The sequence below is a fragment of the Numida meleagris genome, chromosome 4 (genome assembly GCF_002078875.1).
Source record: "Numida meleagris isolate 19003 breed g44 Domestic line chromosome 4, NumMel1.0, whole genome shotgun sequence".
In the NCBI taxonomy this organism is placed as follows: Eukaryota; Metazoa; Chordata; class Aves; order Galliformes; family Numididae; genus Numida; species Numida meleagris.
The window spans coordinates 19,465,123-19,484,942 of record NC_034412.1 but is presented as its reverse complement, the minus strand read 5'-3'; the positions used below and the strand labels follow the sequence as shown (position 1 = coordinate 19,484,942).

Below are 19,820 nucleotides of genomic sequence, written 5' to 3'. Positions count from 1 at the left end.
GCCACCTTTGTCTTTCAAACACAAAGCAAGCATCTGGCTCAGCAGCTCATCAACATCTCATCTCAGATGTGTAAGAGATTCTGTGGTGCTACTGGAAGCAAAAAACCTCTTCTCTTCATTAACGATAGAGCTGCCAGGGCCAGTGCTCATTGCAGGGGCTGTGTGATGCCATGAAGGCACAGAGGAGCGCCTGCAGAACACCTGGATGAAAGGACATCAGAAGCCTGCACTTGCTGTGACACCTCTGCCTCCTCCCCATCTTGAAAGAAATGGGGAGCTTGAAAGAAAGGCACATTCCTCAGCAGAACACAAGGAGAGTGCATCTGGCAGTTCTTCAAGACCTTAAAGATAATCCACAGCCAACGCACATGGAAGCATGGGAGCTGGGCCAGGCCCTAAGCCAGCAGCTCCCCTGCAGCCAACTGCCCTCTTTAGATCAACCTTTTACAGCTCACTCCGGTTTTTGTCCAAACACCCCGCGTCCAGCAAGTCCTTATGCGAGATGCAGATGTTCCAGGAATGCCAACCTGTGGGCAGCTCTGAGCAGGAACCCAGGCCAATGCTGTTTGCAAAACGCACAACCACGTGGGCAGTTAAATGACTCACTGCAAAAACGGCGCAGAGGGAACTCAGAACGGATCTGGAAGGTTTCATCTTTGTCTGAAGAACTGCAGAAGAAAGGCAAAATAAAAGAACGTGTTGATTCACAAGTCCTCCACCTTTCTAATATTGGAATGTAGACCTGCCCGGCGAGGCCCTGTCCTGCTTTTTGGCGTGTCAGGAAGGCTGCAGCCTGCCCATGCTGAACAGATCTGCCGAACCCAATGGAAAGGAACTGGAAACTGAGCGTGAGGGATGCTCCCATGCCTAGGTTTGTCCATGCAGAGACTGCAAAGGCTTGGCTATGGGAAGTTGCAGTACACCCCTGGAAGAAAGGCAACTCCACAGCAAACAAGTTCTCTTCACTCATTTTCTTGAGCAAGGACTCGAGGAACAGGTCTCAGATGTATTCCAGCATCGCTATGCCTGGCTGGACAGCGTCCAAGACACAGCCTGCATTGAAACAAGCTGATAACAGCAGCTGCAAGTAGCTCTGCTGGACAGATGGATCTCACTCACTCGTGTGCTCCCCTCCCATTTGATTTCATTGTCAGTTCCAACTACTGTTCTTTCTTTTGTAGGAGCTGTGGCCGCAATCACAATTCAGCTATTCATTTTTCAGTTATTTTGCAGTACTTCAAGCAACTCACAAGCAAGATAAAGAAGCCAGATACTACACAAACAGCAAAGAGCAGAAGCTGCAAGATGAACCAGGAAATAACAAGAAATTCCACTAAGGGAAAAATAACCGGAGAAAATGCGGGTGGCCTAAAGGAAGAGGAATTCTATTTCTTGTTTCTTGAAGAACATGACTAGAGGGAAAGGATGGAAAAACTGTTTAAATTGTTCATCAAAGTTCCCAAGGAGAATGCAAGATGAGCCAAAACCTTCACTATGTAAATTCGCAGGAAGAAGAAAAGCAATGTTTTTCCACTTCGCTTTATTTCAATGCTTTTACATGTATAAAATACACTTAAAATACTTTACATTAAATTTAGCAAATGCTTCACTTCTAAGAACACCATGAAGTCTTTGCAGGTGAGTGCACAAACATCTCTACAGCAGCCTTCTAGCCCTTGGAAGCTGACCAACGTGTGGTGGGAGCACAGTTCCTGTGCTGGAATGCCCTCCATCAGATCAGACATGTTCAGGTGGAGGTCCTCCTCCCCAGCATGCAGCCTGCTGACTCAGCTCCTCAAGCTCCAACAGCAAGTGCTTTGCAGGTACCTCCCTCCACCTCAGTTTGAAACCATGCAAGGAACACAGCACTCCAACTGAGCGTACTTGAGGAAACATTACTCCTGGTGTACAAAGTGTCTCACTATCTTCTCACTCTCTTTTTTCAGTTCCTCTATGTGAGCATCCAGGCATTCCAGGATGTGCTGGGATCTCAGTTCTTCCTCTTCCAGGTATCGGGCAGCTACTGAGCCAACTGAAGATGGAGGCAGGGGGCACTGAAGAGAGAAAGGGATATCGGGTATTTTGTCATTTCAGGTTTCAATTAGAAACAATGCTGACCAGCAAATCACCTCTAACTAAATACCCCACTAAGTAAACAATCCCCCTCTAAGGGGCTGCATCATTTCTGCGTAACCACTCGGGACTCAGACTGGTATCACTGCTAAACATCCCTCCCAACAGCCTCCAAGCAACAGTGAAAACTATGAGCAGAACCTCAGCATAGGTAACTCTTCTATCTCAGCTGCTCACCACACTAAGGCACTGGGAGCTGGAGCGGAACAGAAACAGCCTTTCCACCTGTTGCACTCCATGGGGGCAACCCTGACCTCAGGAGTGTCATTAGGAATTGACTGTTTACCACAGAAACTGGAGTTTCACTTCAATTACCACCCTCTCCACTGAAGATAACGAGAGGGCTTGTGCAGTCACTGCACAACTCTAGAGGAGGGCACTGGAAATCCCCACGGGCCCACTCGCCCTACCAGCTCTAGTCCTAAGGTCTGCATTTTGCTCCTTGTCTTCATAAAAAACTCCGTGTGCAGTATCACCTCATAACAGGGGTTCCCAAGAACGGAAGGAACTGCCAGACTGGGTGAACACCAGGGGTATCTCTGCTTCCTTTTATTCTGCATTAATGGCTTTCTGCTGCAGTCCCAAAGGGAAGCGCAGCCAGGCTCCCATGGCAGCTCACTGAACACCTCTTCCATTCAGCTAGCAATGAACTATTCCAGATTCTTTCCTTCACAGTCAATGATTGTTCCTGCTACTCATATCACTTACCCACAAGTTCTGAACTTACAAAAATAACATTGTAAGCTAAGCTTAAATAAAGGGTTGAAGAGAAGCTTCCTGCACTGGGGCTGGCAGGTGAATTACAACGGGGCTGCTTTCCATTACAGAAAACTTGCCTGGGTGTCTTGGCAAGACAATGTAACCGGTTATTTCCCAACCCTGGAGTCTCATGGCTTTCTGGCCTTCTATCAACAAGGAGGAACAAAGGGAAAGAGAAAAAAGGCTGCAAATAGCAAACCAACCTGCCCTGCCCCACTCCTGCCTGATACAAAGCCTCCCCTCTTGATGTTAAAAGAACTGATTTAAAGACACAGGTGCCTGACCATTAGCAGGGAGACCGAGTCAGCATCAGGAGAAACATTTTTGTTTCCTCAGTAACCTTCTTTCTTCCCCTCAGACCATACTGAGCAAAACGCAGCATATGCCCTTCTACTATCAACCCCTAGAGCTCCTCAAGGTTTGAAGTGGAACTGTTTGCACTTCAGCACTTCTCCTGCAATCTGAAGAGCTTCCATTCAGAATTTACAGTTTTCTAAGCTCCTAACATACATTTTCTGGGCATACTCACAAGCAATTTCAGCCTTGAAACAATTAAGACCTATGTTTGATCTTAACAAGACCTACAGACTTGACAAGCCCCCTCTCACCCATGCACGAGCCTCAGAGACTCTACTCTGGGTTCCCCACAAAATAAAAACCGCTGCTGTCACAGCTTACAGTAAACAACCAGGGGGAAGAAATCTCTACAGTGGTCACTGCTAGTGACCACGCACCTAGAGCAAGGACCAGTACTCAGGCTTCAGCCCTTCCCATGCAACAGCCCTGCTTTGACAAACACCAGCGTACAATCAGTCTCGATGTCCCTCTACTACCTCCCTGTCCCCCACCTTTCCCTACTCCAGTCAGTCTGCAGGCTGGAAATCACAGCAGAAATGGGGATATATGGTCTTAAATACCTCAGGCAAGAAGTGATTGAGCCCAGGTTTCCTGTATTGTGGGCAAATGCTTCAGTAGCTGAGCTGCATTAAGAGGATGGAGAAGGTGCAAACACTGCTTCCTATTAAAAAGATCACTGACTGGGAAAATAACAACCTCTGCTTGTGCAATGGAGCACTTATTCTAGGCTCTCTTATCAGCTAACATAAGTGGTGCAAAGTGCAATGTGCTGACTGCTGCAGTCCCATTCAGAGGGGTCAAACTCACTGTAATACAGTCCTAAACCAAAAGCTCAAGCAGAATTCTGAAGCAACAAAGCAGGCTGTGGGTGCATACTGATGTACAGCACTAGTACAAGGAGAATCATGAGTTTCTGGAACGTGCTTAGCAATTGTAACAAACAAAACCTTTCCCCAGAGAGTTCTGACCAATAATTACATGACTCCCATTGTCCAAGTCATAATCATTTAGCAGTGTTTTCTCCTCCCTGTTTTAGGTTTGACATATGCTTGCAGAATCACACACCACACAGACAGATCATAGATTCAAAGATCTGTCTCCTGCTACATGAGAACTCAGTTATACTGTCAGTAGTTGAATGGCAAAGAGCTTCTATACAACTGCTTACCAAAGGTACAGATTCTTGCTCATGATTTGAGATGGACTGCTTGGATGCTCCATCTGGAAAATCTTTGCCGTCACCCAGCACAAGGAGCAAAGAATCTGTTCCCTGCAAGACACCTGGAGCAAGGGTGGGTGACTCCGCACAGCTCTTCTTGTTGGTCTGGGTAGGTAGCTCACCAGCCTCAGGGATCACTGTGCCCATTTCAGCAGGCAAAGGCTGGATCTTCCATCTCTGACGATGCTGAGTAGTCTTGTCAGGCTTGTGATGTATTTTTTCTGTTTGTTCGTCCTGTTTATGGTGTGATTCCTGAGCTGTCCTGCAAGGCAGGTTTGAAAACTTAACTGTTTGACAGTTTGCCTCTTAACAGCTGAACTTCAGCAAGAACTGGCACAGAAATAAAACTTAACACACAGTTTACTGATAGGTAGTTTGGACTGCCAGGGCTATCTCTCATTTCCATACAACCCTCGATGCACATTCAGTCACCAAGGAATTCTCTCGCTCTCCAGCTACCGTAGATACCGAAAGCTACTGTTTGCACATGTCCTAGAAAGGAGAAGAGCACAGACAACTGTGCCAAACCTAATCCTTTCACCAAAAGCAGCACATACTGCTTCTCTATCTAGAACAGAGGCAGTCAAATACTAGCTGGCTTTGCATAATGCAAATCACCTGGGACTAAAAGCTACTGCACTACTTCAAGCATAAAGGCAGATTCCAAAACAGTCCTTTTTGTTCTCCCTTATATACTACATGCTGGAGAAAGATGCTGTTCATAAAGCAAGTCATTAAAATCCCACGCATTTCTGTTCTCCTTCACGGTAAGGAAACAGCATCCTAGGGTTATGCAACACTCACCTGTACTGCACATCCCTGGGCTCAGGCTCTTCACTTTGCAACTGCTGAGCAGTGCCTTCAGGCTGATTCTGGCACACCTGGGCTGTGAGCTCCAGTTTTGCTCTGGCCTCTGCTAGATCCTTTTTCAACTGCTGGTTCTCAGATTTTAATTTATTTAGTTCAACAGCATAATCTTCACTGAGTGCTCTCAGGGTGGCATCTTTTCCCTAACAGAGAAGGGCTGAAGTCAAACGTAGGTTTTGCAAGATACCATAGACAAATCCAGAGCAAAGTCTGGAAAGTGATTCCTGAAAACATTCTACAATCCCACTTCTGACTGGCAAAATGTTCACAGCTTTCATAACAGCAAATCAATTATAAATGCCTTATTGTGTCTGCACTGAGACAATATGTGTTAATCTGCCTAGGAAAGGCAACATCTATCGTCGCTGGCTGATGCTTTTAAAAACAGTCAGGAAAATATGGACCGAGAGTTGCTCAGATGTAATCCTTCTCATTCGTTATCCCAAGGTCAGAGGCAGATATATGACCTCCAGTACTGTTCCAGCTGTATTTCTAGGGTTTTCTCATTTAGTTATGATGGAACCTGTCAGCCTATGCTAGGAACACTCGGGTGACACCCCAACAAACTGCCTCAGCCTGAGCAGCAATCCAGACAGCAGAACAGCAAGCTGTACCAGGCACTTCCTAGGGGTGTGGGGAAACACGTACCCCCAGGGGCTTAGCTGCTGCTGAGAAGTAACCACTCTCACTCTGAATCATCTCCTCCCCGTCTTCTCCTTCCGAGGCCAGGAACATGCTCTCATCCCAGAAAGCAGAAGGACCAGAGTAGTTACAGATTGGAGTTCAGGACAGCAGAGATTCAGAATCAGATTTTTGAGGTAGACTGGCACAAAACAGAAGCGCACCCAAAGTGCACAGTGAGAGGTCTGGGCAAAGAGAATGACTGCTCCCAGGTTGGGGATCCACAGCGCTAGGCCCTTTCCACCCCCGTTCCCCCACGCATACCTCCAGCACACCCAGCTCCACCTTTTCCAGCATCTCCGAGAGGTGACGGTTTTCCAGCCTCAAGGTTTCCAGCTGAACTAGAATTACCTGAGGAGACACAGAGGCAAACAACAGCTTAGAAAAAGAACATGACGTGCACACGCAGCATCAAGGCCATTTCCCACCCTCAACTGAAGTAAAAGGCACATTTTCAGCCATTATTCCTGCACAAGCATAGGGAAGACCATGCAAGTAACCATGCACGCTCATTCATTTACTTTCCAAAGACATCATCATGCAGACCTATTTAATGTGAGCAATTTCAAAGAACTCAGTAGGACTGCCTGCCACAGGTTTGAAAAGCAGGAAGACAGATCCGCCACCAATTAGAGGATTTCACCATAAGGCTCTCAACATCTTTGTTTAAAGGCTGCAGACAGAAAGGAATTATGAACACAGCAGGGTGTTATTCCAAGCCCTCCGATCCCTTGAGGAGACAGCACACAAGCCTCCGGCCGCTTTTACCCTGTGCTCCACTGCTTTCCTCTCTGCTCTTTCAATCTCTGTCCTCAGCCGCTGTTCTAGGTCTGACGTGGAGCCGCTTGCCGACGCGATGGTGATGTCCCTCTGGTGCAACTCTTGCATCAACCTCGAGATCTCCTTTTTCAACCCTTCCAGCTCACCTCTGTGAATTTGTTCAGCCTGAGCGAGCTGCTCTTTCAGCTGGAGGGAGATAGGGACACACCACCCAAGAGCTTTTAAAAGATGTGTCAGCAAAACAGGGGAAGCGTTGGACGCAGCCACATAAAATCTAAGCAGCAGAAAGCAAAAAGCTCTATGCAAAAACCCCTCTGTGCATGCATGGCCTTCCTGATTGAGAGCCACCTCATCTCAATCCTTTTCCACACCATAAACACGAGCTGCACGCTGCGGGGGATTGAGCAGCCCCCCACTCAATGAAATCCCTGTCCCCTGAGCTAACCATTCCCCAACAAAAGGCCCAGTACCTTCCCTGGCTACGTGCAGTAATACTTTCATAACACAGATGAGCAGTCTGCCACACCGCCTTCCTAAGGCAGAGATGGTATCTTTAAATAGCCTTAGCTTGACCTTTCTTATTTGAATTTGTCCAAATGCTTTTGATTCAATAGTAGCTTGTAGCAACTAAAGCCACCCTTGGAAAATGTCCACAAGCTAGCTATGCACAGGGTAAAAATACACCTCTTTATTTTCCTAACTCCATTTGATGACCACTAGTCCCCGTATTATGTGAGAATAATCATTCTCTATTTATGTTCCACATGATAGGCATGGCTTTATTTTTAGTACGTTCAATCTCATTTATCTCTTTTCCAGTTTGATAAGTCCTATTCCATTCAGCTGTTCCTCATACAAAAACCACACCATCCTTCTGGTCATCTTTTTCCATACCTTATCTTGTTTTATTACATTCGTTTTGAGATACCAGACCCAAATTGCATACACCACTCTGGTAGGCACACCAAACATTTATTTAATGCTGTAACAGAACAACAACAAAGTGCAATTTCTTCCCTAATATTCTACACCATTAACCAGAAATATTGAGCACCCAAACCTGCGGGATTTTGCTGAGAATTACAATTACTTTAGGAAACTGAAGCAGATGATATCTGTAGAGATCCATGTAAATACCATGTGGTGATTTGTGTTCATGTCATCTCAATGCCTCCCAAGCAGATAGAACAGAAACAACCATAACAAATCTCTTTCCTCTTCACAGCTTGTAGAAGATTCATCAATTGGATGAATGTTCAAATGTGCAGCCAAGCACACATCTCAGGCAGGTGCTGCACCTCTGCACATTCAGAATAAGGGATGAAAGACTTTCACAAAACTAAGGGTTTTGCTCAAGTCCAAACTCTTCAATTCACACATGAACTAGAACATAATTTGAAGCCATAGCTCACGTGATATGGGATGTGTTATAGCAAAACTTATTCCTTCCCTGCTCCTCTTCTAGTCCAGAGCCTGTAGAAGGCTTAAGCTCAGAATTCTAGGCCTGGATTTCTTTGCACAGTTGCCTCTCCAGCATCAGTTTGAGACAATCCAGCTTACACAAAGTAAGCTGCACAGCCACGTACGGAAACTTGTGAAACTTTTGCATCACCCTTTGGCCAGATCTGTTCCCTACCCTCTACATGCCCCTGCCTCCACAGCACCCCTGGCCTTGGCTCCCATCCACACTTTGCTAACAGAGCACTGCAGCCCCTGTGAGGCACGCGACATACACGGGGAATTGATGACTCCACAAGTGCCTCTCCCACTCTCCGAGAACAAAGTGATATTACCTTTTTAATCTCTGCCTTTGACTCGGTATGGTGTTCTTCCATTGACTGCAGCTCTTTGATATTCTCAACCAGCTCTTCGCTCAGCTGTACACACCTTGCATTTGAAGTCACCAGGCTGGGTGCCAAATGTAAAACTACAGATTAGAATACCCCAGGAAGCAGAACATGGTCAGGAGAAACTTTGATCTCCCAAGCAGCCTCTCATGTCCGTCATAACTGAAACTGGACTCTGACCCAGATGTTCCCTAGCAATCCTTTGGGCTTGTGTACCAAAATCCTTTTAAAAGGGATGGGCATGCTGATGTAACAGATACAGTGGTTTCTCATTTCTTTCTTTGTCCTAATGAGATTACCAGCTTCCCATGCAAACATCTGTCTGAAAACCACCAACTCAAAGAGGAAAACTTGTTTCTAATTCTTATTTCTTATTTAGATCAGGTTCTTACAAGCTGCCTGACAAAGAATCCATAACCTATTATGAATGAAGGTGCTAAGCCTAAGCAAGCCAAAACCCTGAAAACACCCACAGCGTGCACTGAAAAGCAGCCAGCCAATTAGCAAAACAGTCTCACTATTAAACTCCAAAATGAATAGCATTTGATTTCTTTAGCCCTTTGATATTTTAAATAAGCCTACAAAAAAAAATCAGAGAGACTGCTGAACCTGATGAATACAAAACATTTGGCATTACATTGTTATCTGAGTTTCATCGCAGAACTGGGGGAAGCGAGCAGACAGCTACCTGTCCTCCAGGTGAGTCACCTCTGCCTGTAAGTGCTGCTCCTTCTCCTGGGCAACATCCAGCTGCAGGAGTATATGTTCCAGCCCTGGAGAAGACAACTGCTTCTCCTGCAAGCGTTCCTCCAAGGCCCTAAGCAGAAACACCAAACCTAAACTCAGTACAGAAACATTAGGCCCAATTCCATTTCCGTTGAATTATCTGAAAATTCCACAAAATCCAACACTGGGGAACACCGGCACACACTGTGAATACATGATGTGCACCCTGTTTTGATGCTGGTCTCTCTGAAGCAGACAGTTTCGCTGCCAATAGCAGCCATCCAGCAAACACCTGCAAGAAATGGTGTGGCTGCTAAGGAGCACACACCACCGTGCACTGACACGGCCACTGGAACCCTCTGCCTTCTGCACATTGCCAGTGCAGAAGGTGAAACAGAGGTGATTTTCTCACCTATGAAATCACTTCACAGGGGCCCTAACGTTTCATTATTAATTCAGTGAGAACTTCCACTGACATTGATAAGCTCAGTGTCAAATCCTGAAAGCGCTCCAGCACTCAGCTGAAATTGTCAAAAGGTCCGCACACAAAAATCCAGAAACCACGCTCAGAATCGCTGTGCTTCCCCCAGGAGCCTCGCGGAGTGGGAAGCTGATTCCTTCCACACTCTACACTGAGAGTCAGTTGATTTCAAGAGCAATGCAACTTGCCAAATGCTGCAAGGAAGCACAGCACTTGTGAAAAACAGTGCACTACCCTGGGCATCAACTTCTGTCCTCAGTGAGAGAACCTGGCATATACGTCTGGACACAAAAGCACCAGTAAGGCAGGGATGCTACCTGATGAGGATTTCCTTCGTGTGAAGAGTTTCAGTCACCCTGGCCAGCTCTTTCTGCAATTGTTCCTGGTGCAACTTGGAGCTGTCAATGAAATCCTCCTGAGACTGCAAGGTGGCTCTGAGTTCCATCTTCTCATCCTGTAACACCTGCACAGGAGGAAGAAACGGCTGTTGCAAGGTGGACTAGATTGGTTTGTTGTTATGAGATGAGAGACTGAACAGATTTTTAAGGAACCCTCGAAAACACTGCAGAGCACCACATGGGTACGAAGGCAGCTTTGAGGTGAATCAGGAACTTTGCAAAGGCTCTGGAAGGCTTACAAAGGCTCGCTGCTTTACATTCAGTTTCTCAACAATTCCTCCACTGACCTCGAGCATTTTCTTGGATTGCCTCAGTTCTTCTTGAACCCTCTGCTGATCTTCCAGAATCAGTCGGTTGTTTTCAGTCAGATCATCCACCCTCATGTTAAGCCTCTCCACCTCCAGCTCGTTGGCACAGATAGCATCATTGGCTCTCTCCAGCTTGCTGGTTAAGTGCTGGATTTCCGATCGGCTAGCCAGCTCCACTGACTCCAGAATCTGCTTCCGACTGGCAAGCTGAGTCTGCTAACAGCAAGCGGTTTGCATTTGCATTTGCTTGTATTGCTTCGTATTTGTAAATTGGCATTAAAGTGAAATTCTAGATATTACAGCACATCAAACCTCCGTTCAGAAATGCTATCTGTTTCTTGGCACAACAAGTCACGTTTTCACAAGAAGCCTGACTGTCTGCCCTCCAGGGAATTAGGGAAGCACTGTTCCAGGGTTACAAGGCAGGGAAAGCTTGTGAAGGCAGACAGAACAAAAAACCTGAGCAGCCCTGCTGATTCCAAAAGGGATTCAAAGAGGGTCTCTGAAAAGAGGATCACCAATCACCCAAGCTGTCCAACCATGAGCTAAGAACAAACTGCCCAACATTTTCTGCCCATTAACCTAAGGCTGTACCAGCACAGAAGGTTTGCAAATACCATGCATGAGCTAGAGATGACCCAATCATTAATTCCACACCAGGTCAGAAAGCAGCTCCTGGTGCACAGGGAGGAAAAGAACCACCAAGCAGATCAAAACCTGAACTGGGTGCAACCATCGATTATGCTTTGCTTTATGCAGTAAAATACCTGCTTCTGACAGCTTGCTCCAATGCTCACTTTGAATGTTTCATTGTTTTAATGGCAGACAAAAAAATATCATACTTACAAGGAATACATGACTAGCAAACAATGCGTGCAGTATTATTTACAAGCACAATACTTTATTTCATGGCATTTCTTTCCATGTAGCTAACTGTGGAAATCTAATAAGCCAGCTCTCATGTAAGCTTTGAAGAATTATCTCCTTCACCTATTCCCTTTTTCTATAAAACCTTATAATTTTTAAAGGCTGAAACAAAATATTGGAGCAGTCCTTTCCTCCCCATTTCTAAGAGCAGCAATTCCCGCAGGCTTCAGAATCGCCCCTTGTCTGACACACAATGCCTCACAGCTGAGCAGACGGCATGAGCAGTGCCTTTGGAAGCCTGGGGTATAATTTGGATTACAGCCTTTTCATTATTTGAATAGTCGTGACAGAAAATGTAATCAAGAAGGGGCAAGAGCTCAGCATACAGCCTCGTGCAGCCCAACAAGCCGCCATGGCAGACTACCTGAGCATTTATTTCTGCATTAAGGAAACACTTTGGCAAACCCTTCTTTCCAGGCACAGGCCATGCAGGGCAGCACAGAAATCAAGGTTCCCCCATGGACTTGGAGGGCTGCGGGTATTGCAGGGAGGTGCTCAGCCCTGGAGGAGAGTGCCAGGCTTCCCTAGGCTGCACTGACACGTGTGAGGAAAGCCAGCTGAAAGAAGGAAACTGCTCTGTGGTCACAGATCTCAGCTGGGCCTCGCACCAGAAAAACAGCCAAGCATACAAAATGCAATGAAACATCCAAGAGAAGAATTTAGTACTTTCACACTGGGCTTTCCAAAGAAACGGAGGGCTCGGGCAGTGTGCTCATGGGAACTGTGTACCTAACTTACCTACACTGCTTAGGAAAAACCACCCCCAGTTTCTGTTCTTCTGCTAAACAGTAAGTCCTTCTGCGCTCCACGATACCAGCCCACACTCCAAGGACACATCTGTTCCCAGACAATTGAGCTATCAACGACACAAAGACAGCAGAGCAGCAAGACCTTCTGCTCAGCGACTCTCTCTGCATTGTAGATCTGCTGGTGTCAGCCTCTCACGAAGCCCCTGTCAGAGCCAGCTTCAGCCCTGTCATCACACACATCCTCCTTGCAGGAGCTCCCACTCAAGAGCAGCTCAGGAGCCCATTAAGTGTGAAGTCCCCAGCAAGAGCTTCTTATCAGTGTCTGCTGTGATTGTGTCAGTGTGACGGCACAGCTGTGCTCTAGGTCAATTCATCTGGCTCTGCTGCAGCACCACTAACTCAGTGAACGATCAGCTTTTCAGGGACAGCACCTCCATTATCCCTTGCCTCTAGGAGATGAAAAAGAAGGGAAAAAACAGGTCTGAAAAACGCTGTTACTTCAGTACTGTGCGGAAGTATCTGTCGTTGGGGAAGACTATTTTTCAATCTCATGCTCTGAGCCAGACACAGGAGGTACATATTCAGCTACTGGGAGGCAAACAGCTTCAAACTAAACTTGCTGGAGCAGCTGTTTTCAAATATCAGATGCTGTGGTCTCTGGCTCTCAGGGAAAGCTTCATCCTATGGTCTTCTCTGCTAATAGGAGTGGGGGAGTGAGAGCAGCAAGAGGTTTACCTAACTTATGCTGATAGACTCCAGATTTTTTTTTCCACACAGCACTTATACATGCAAAGCTTATTCCATTGGAACATTAAAAGTCACTTCAATGGCAACCTAAACTGGATTCAAGCCTGAGAGATTTCATTAGCCTCTCCCTCTCGCCCCCTCCCCGCCCTCCCACCTGCTGCACGAACAGAACAGAAACTTTCAGCACATATTAACAGTACCTGAATGAGCTCAGACTGCTCAGCCAAAGCCTTCCTCTGCGCTTCCAGCGATGCCACCTGCTGCTGGTAAAGCAAACGCTGCTTCTCCCAGTCAAGTGATTTTTGACGGAACTCCTGCAAGGACAGCAGGGGTGGCTCAGAGCAGTATGTCCACGCAGCTGACAAGATTGCCCCCTTCCAGCTCCTACCCATGTTTGCTTTCTCTCTCCACCACATCCTCACGCACCTTCCCCCGCAGCAGGGAAACCATTAACCAGTCATCTGATGCACCAACTCAGCAGTAAAAAACCCCTCTCACACTGTGCTTGCTGTGTTTCCCTCCCTCCCCAAGTTAAAATATCAGTGCCAATGATTGCTGTTTACCAATGTTAAGTGCTAAAAGATTCACAGCTCATTGTGTGGATTTGCTGCCAGAGGTTTAGCAACTCAGACTGACCTTAGCTTCCAAAAGAGGCCACCACTGGAATCGCTGGCAACCACCAACTGCTGAGCTCTAACGCTATCCTCTGCTCCAGCAAATGGATACTACATCTTATACATGTGTCTGTTAGCCATGTCTAGAGGGTACATTAGAGAAAAATGGAGCGTGGTTGAGCTCCAGGGGAGATTAAAGGATGAGACATGGCTGAGAAGAAGTTTCATTTGTAGCTCCTCCTCCCTCAAAGAAGTGAGATGACAACCTCACCTCACGGGAATTCATTCCACTCACACAACTAATTACTCTTCCAGCGCTTTCTTCCTTTCACTCAATTGAAGAATAAGAACTGCAAAATAGTTTATGCTGTGTACTTAAGAGGCCCCGGTGCAGGAAACAGTCATTATTACACAAGCAATTGAGAAGAGCTACACCAAGAGTGTAGATGGAGGGTACCTTTGAACCAGGATTCACAGTGCACTTCCTAGCTGCCTATTCAGAGTCACCAGAAGCCCAGAAGTCAGTTCATAGAAGCCAACCGACTAGCAGCTGCTCTTCCATCACCTACCTCCAGCTTCCGGGTCAGTCGGCTCATTTCAAACTGGTCATCCCCTTGTCTCTTGTTAGCTTCTTCTCTAGCTTCTCTCAGCTGTTTCTTCTGCAGCTTCTCATAGCTTCTCCTCAGCCTAGCCAACTGCAAGAATTCAGTGAAAGGGGCAACTTTGTTCAAGGCCAGCGGGCAAGCACTAAATAGCACACTGAGGGAAAGCAAACAAAATAGCTTCACGCAAACAATTCCCCCAATCAAGGCCACACAGCTTGCAAATGAAGATTTCTATTTGTATAATGAGCCTATTATACTGATAGGATCACAAAATACGCTGAGTTGTATAAGAGGAGCAGGATGCCACGCTTAAGTCATGACATCAGCAGCTCCAATTAGACCTCTGTATTATCACAATGAGAGCATGACTAAAATATTGATAAGATGGAGGTCTACATGTAGCTGTTAATGTGGCACCTCCTCTCTCTACAGGTGGCTCCAAGACACCGTAGCAGCAGCAGAACCTGAGGTCCATCTCCTGGTGCCGAACATAGGGGCAGTTCTACATGGAAGGACAGTTTCTTTGAGGTTAAAGTGAAGCTCAGGTGAGAACTGGAACCCTCCCACTTGGCAGGAGAAGGAAGATTTGAGAATTGCCATTATACATAATTCCAACACTACTTCATCCGTCATCTGCTTAGATACACTATGTATTTCACAATAACTGGAAAATGCCAACAGAAAATAACACTCCTACACCCACTGCTAGAATGCTAAACTCCTATTACAAGCACGAATGAGGAAAAAACTACTGACATTTAAATGACCCTCTGTGCAAATAATCACTTGCAACTTCTACAGATTTCTCCATCTGATGAGCTTCCCAGCTCAACTATTTAAACAAGTTCAGTTTCCAAATGGTCACGTGAACTTCAGAAGACATCATTCCCGTTTTGGGAACCAATGCCCATGATAGAACTTGTGAGAAGAACTAACATCTGAATCCAGACCTCGTGATTCAGAGCCACGCGCTGGTCAGGAAAGGTCCTCCAGAGTCCTGAGTCAGCAAGGTACTTAAGCACATTCAGTGGGAACGGACAGAATACGTTTTGCCAAATGAGTCAGGAGATTACAAGTACGGGTTTATTCTTTCAGCAACCTGAGTGAGGTGGACACTGTACCTGTAATTTTACTGGTAATGGTGGTAAACTGAGATAGAAAGAATTTCCCCAAAGAGTACTAACAACAGAAGACTAAAGAATACTGCAGCTTAATGCCATCTACATTAATACTTTGTGGGTAAAACACAATTGCATTGCAATTTTAACCACAAGGCACACACTTTATTCTAGCCTTTGCAATTTAGGCTGATCTGGCCAAAGCACCTTAGCATTGCTCTGCAGCCTATCCACGATTTCAGTGGGAACATCTACTGTTAATCATACTGCACAGTAGAGTGTTGTAAATGAGGACAGATGCCTTCTGTCACCAAAGCTGAGGCCACCAAATTAATTTAAGTTATGGCTTACAGTGAGCATGAACCAAGCTGAACTCTCCAGAGAGAAAAGGTCAGTGCTCTGCTAGCTGCTCATGCCACTTAACTCACCGCTTCTGACAAGCAAGAGGAGACAGGCAGAGCAAAGGCACAAACATGGAATGCTGCTGTGCTACCTGCAGGACACGGCGTGTGTACCACCTTGCGGTGAACAAGGAGCTTTTCGAGATGGAAGTTCTGAAATTAATTTTTTCAAAATATTCTCCAAGCATTCTTAGGTGTCTTTTTTTAAGCATATTAAGACTGATATGCTTTGAGAGAACTGAGTCCCCATCAAATAAAATCAGGCCCAATGGAAGCAAAAAAATGATGAGACTGCGTACCGATCTGATCACATTTTCTTCACACAATCAAGGCCGGTTACACCACCACCCATTTTAATTTAAGGAAATGCTGAAGGAGCAAACTACTGCTGCCTGTACCCATAGCAACTTCCATATAAGCACTATGGTGACTAGGATTGGCAAACAGAGGAATTTTTTGCACTAAACCTCTGCAGATGTCTAATGCATGAAAATTGCAACTTACTACATATTTTTATTCCTGCAGTTTTCTTCATCACCAAGTTCCCCTGATGTGCCAAAAAGAGGGCTAGCAAAGCACAAACACATCAGTTTGTGCTCAGTGCTCTCTTCTGTAAGAGCATAAACACCAAAAGAATGGGAAGCTTTAAAACCATGACATTTAAGCAACAGCAATAGTGCCAAGCATTTCACCTATCTGATCATATATCAACTGGGAACTAAAAACCAACCTTCTCTTTTTGAAACTTACCTCCTCTTGAAACTTCTTCAGCTGCTGCTCATATTCTCTAACCAAGTCCTGTTTGGCTGTTTCCATGTCTCCCAGCTGCTGCCGCAACTTGCCAACCTGAATGAATAATTAAAAAGCAGATGAGTAAAATAGAAACAGACTTCCCTATCAGTAAATACAGGGATTAGTCTTCATTTCATAAGTATACAGGGTACTAGAAGTGGTAAATGAATGTTAAGGGATCCTAGTTTTCCAAGCAAGTGTATGCTTCAGTGGGGTCAGTCCTTTTGAAACAAATTAAGCTTATGCCTACATCTCTGCTTGGCTGGGACCAGAACTGTCTCTGGTCTGGCCTCGTGTTTTCAACCAGTGTCTGCTTTTCACTTGTTGAGATGAAGCTGACACTTCTGCCTGCTGCCAAAAGGTTGCTTTTCTTTGTTGCTTTCATCAAATTGTTTATTATAAACATCCATTCTGATTTCCAACTACCTACCAAGAGAAGAGATGGCCGTGTCATTCTCTTACTACAGTTAGATGACACAAAAATTCCAAATAACGCATGGCCAAAGAAAGAAATAGTGCTTTGAAACTCTTGGGATAGACTTCCCTTCTATTGATCCAAATCCTCCTATTCCACTTCTTTTTTTCCCTGATCCTTTTCCCTTCTTCCCATCCACAACCCAGAGCAGTCACCTTCCTAACTGTGGGTCCAAAGGACAGCGAGCCAATAAACAGGCAGCACATTAAATTGGAAGAAATCATTAGCGAAAATTCATATGAATAAACCAAGAGTATGAATATACTGCAGCATTGCTTTTAACCATAATGCACAATTTTTAAATCAGTGCTCGCTTTTGGTGGTAAAACATATCACAAGACAGGCTTGTGCCTTACTTAGCACTGCTATTTGCTCATGTTAACTCTTTACTTTGCCTTAACGTTAAAGCAAACAAACAAAAAAAAAACCAGCAAAAAACGAACTCACATCTGATGAAACAAACAGAAATGCAGATCCACACAAAGTCAACAAACTCTGAAGTTTGCGTTCAGTCCTTATGTACCTCCTTATGTTTTTCCTCCAGGGCAGCCCTGGCAGAGGAAAGTTCCTGCTCTCGAACGCCCAAGCAAGCTTCCAGCGCTTGGGTCTGCCCCTCCCACTCCGCCTTCTTGTGAGCCACCATGATGTCGATCTGCTTCATCAGCTCCTGCAGCTCGGCTTCACAGGATGTAAGGAACCCGCTGCTGGAAGGGACCGAGCTTCATGTCACAAAGAGGCACGCAGAGGTCCTGCATCCCCACACCAGCGCTGCCAGCAGAACAAACTGCCTTGCACTGAAGGGATCAGCGCTGTAAGGCAGTGCTTTAAGCTCTAGGCAAGTTAGCTTGCAGATAAATATATGAAATATTTACACGTTCATCAAACCTTCTAAGAAATACCTCACAAGTGGTATGGAACATCACTGGGTAGAGACCTAAACTGGGCAATGACCAACGGGGCGTGCTTTGGAAATCCCAGTCAGAACAAATGGCCTACACGCTTTTACAGATAGCGTGTTTTGTCTTCTCCTAATGTCACAGCAAGCCCCTATGACCACTGGTCCCTTTGTCTTGGTACTACGCATTACCTAAGTAAACCACAACACTTTCTGCCCATATTTTCCATTTCCCCTAATTGCTCTCCAGGCACAGGCATTTTATACCCAGTTTCAGTCACCAGAGAAATCTCCCAGCCAAGCTATCAGCTCCCAAAAACAAAAGTTTATCACAAATGCAGACAAACCCCTAAGTGGAGGGGGCTGGATGACAACATGATAATGAAGAATAAAACATTCCAGATCCATCGGGGAGAGCACGCTCCCTGGTGATGCTGCAACTTCTAATTTGGTGCAGTAATTATTGAAGCCAATTCAACCAACTCCTCTAAAACTTCACAAGTGCTAAGCCAGGGACAATATTAAGGCTTGCAAGATACAGCCCTAGAGGGCTGTGAACTCCATGATGATCTTCACCCCTTTAATTTGACTGTCAAATAGAAAGCTCTGAAAAGGAATGGAAATCAATAGGTTAAGGGAATGAAATTTCTCTACTCCCCCAGAGCATACGCAGACTTCACATGCTGACAGTTTTTCTATAGGGAAAGAAATAGCTCTTAGAGCAGCCAAAATCAGTTAAATTTGAAGTTCACCCTGGCCTGTGAGTTAACCAAAAATTAGCAGCTATTATGCACAGCAAGAACATTTCCTTCTCAGCATCTGCTGATACATAGCTATGTCTAGACTTGATTTATGCAGCCAGCTAGCTGTAGAAGATACAGTACTGCTAATCCCGAGTCACATTCTCAAAGATAACGATGAAAATGGCATCGATGTCTTTGGCTTCATGTTTGTTTAATAAATAAAGCACTGTTATTCCATTATTGGCACTACAGCCTCTCTCTGAGATCTCAAAGTCCAGAGGCCTTCACCCAAGGCAGGGCGCTACGGGATCTTCAGAGATAAATGGGTGTCTGCAGCTCCAACACAAGCGGGAAGTCATCAGGTGCCCTTAGTACAAACAGACAGCAAAGATGTCTCACCAACCTCGCCGGGCTCCTAAGAAAAATATTTATTCACATCTCTAATTACCATCACTCCTGATGCTACAAGGCAAGAAGGGGCTTTTGAAGAGAAAAAAAGAAGGGAAGGTTTATGTATTTAGGGAGACCAAACACAGAAATTCTAACAATTCAGCCTACAAGACAGCAAGGGATCACTACAAAGCTGCTGAAGCAGCGACTTTGCTTTGCACCTGCTGTGGGCCACTGCGTGGTGCATTCATCCGCCTGCAAAAGGTGCTGGATGAACACCAGAGGCCTTACTTACACTACGGAAGCCTGGCAGAATGGTGTTTCAGATTCAGCATTCGGCTGTAAAAGGGAAGCCCCACGCTGTTCTAAAGGACGGGCACACAGTAGTGCATACGTACCTCCCCTGGCCATTCCTCTGCATTCCTTCCAGCAGAGCTTCCATCACCAAACGCCGGTGGGTTCAGCAGCCAGGAAAGGCCGCAAGACAGCGGTCACCCACGGCACTGCACGAGCACGACCACCCCATCCACCTGCGGCGCGGACAGCGGGAGGGCAAAGATGGGAAAAAATGACAAACTAGCCCAATTAGAAGCGGGCAGAAGGGCGGGCAGCTTCACGAAGTTGCAGGGCAGAGAAGGGAAATGCTTTGTTTCTACAGGACAAGAAGGCCTTGCGCAGCAGACCTGCCCCCGCAAGCGGACCTCGAGCCGAGCCCTCGCCGAGGCCGAGGGCACCGAGCGCACCGCGCCCGCCCGCCGAGCGCTGCCGGCCGGGGTGGGGAAGGCGCGGGCGGCGGCGGCTGATGACG

General features: G+C 46.1%; 1 protein-coding gene across 4 annotated transcripts; it reads right to left on the bottom strand.

Annotated features, from left to right (window-relative positions):
- On the bottom strand, nucleotides 1,524–19,805 carry CEP63 (centrosomal protein 63). Of its 4 annotated transcripts, none has more exons than XM_021397269.1 (14): nucleotides 19,411–19,805; nucleotides 17,508–17,688; nucleotides 16,468–16,563; nucleotides 14,163–14,288; nucleotides 13,180–13,293; nucleotides 10,536–10,769; nucleotides 10,168–10,313; nucleotides 9,332–9,460; nucleotides 8,590–8,704; nucleotides 6,785–6,982; nucleotides 6,281–6,367; nucleotides 5,273–5,478; nucleotides 4,418–4,730; nucleotides 1,524–2,054 (listed from the first exon to the last, which is right to left on the bottom strand). In XM_021397269.1, the coding sequence occupies exons 1-14, from the start codon at nucleotides 19,452–19,454 to the stop codon at nucleotides 1,896–1,898; spliced, it is 2,148 nt and encodes a 715-aa protein (XP_021252944.1). In that variant the 5' UTR covers nucleotides 19,455–19,805; the 3' UTR covers nucleotides 1,524–1,895. The 4 variants fall into 4 exon arrangements, with proteins under 4 accessions (XP_021252944.1, XP_021252945.1, XP_021252946.1 ...); XM_021397270.1 differs by having other exon boundaries at nucleotides 17,508–17,685; XM_021397271.1 differs by lacking the exon at nucleotides 17,508–17,688.

Coding starts and splice junctions, on each gene's coding strand:
- CEP63 (XM_021397269.1), bottom strand. CDS start 19,454: ATGGAAGCTCTGCTGGAAGGAATGCAGAGGAATGGCCAGGGGAG. Junction 16,564..17,507: donor TGGAGGAAAAACATAAGGAG/GTACATAAGGAC, acceptor TTATTCATTCAG/GTTGGCAAGTTGCGGCAGCA. Junction 5,479..6,280: donor TGGAGCTGGGTGTGCTGGAG/GTATGCGTGGGG, acceptor CTTCTCTGTTAG/GGAAAAGATGCCACCCTGAG.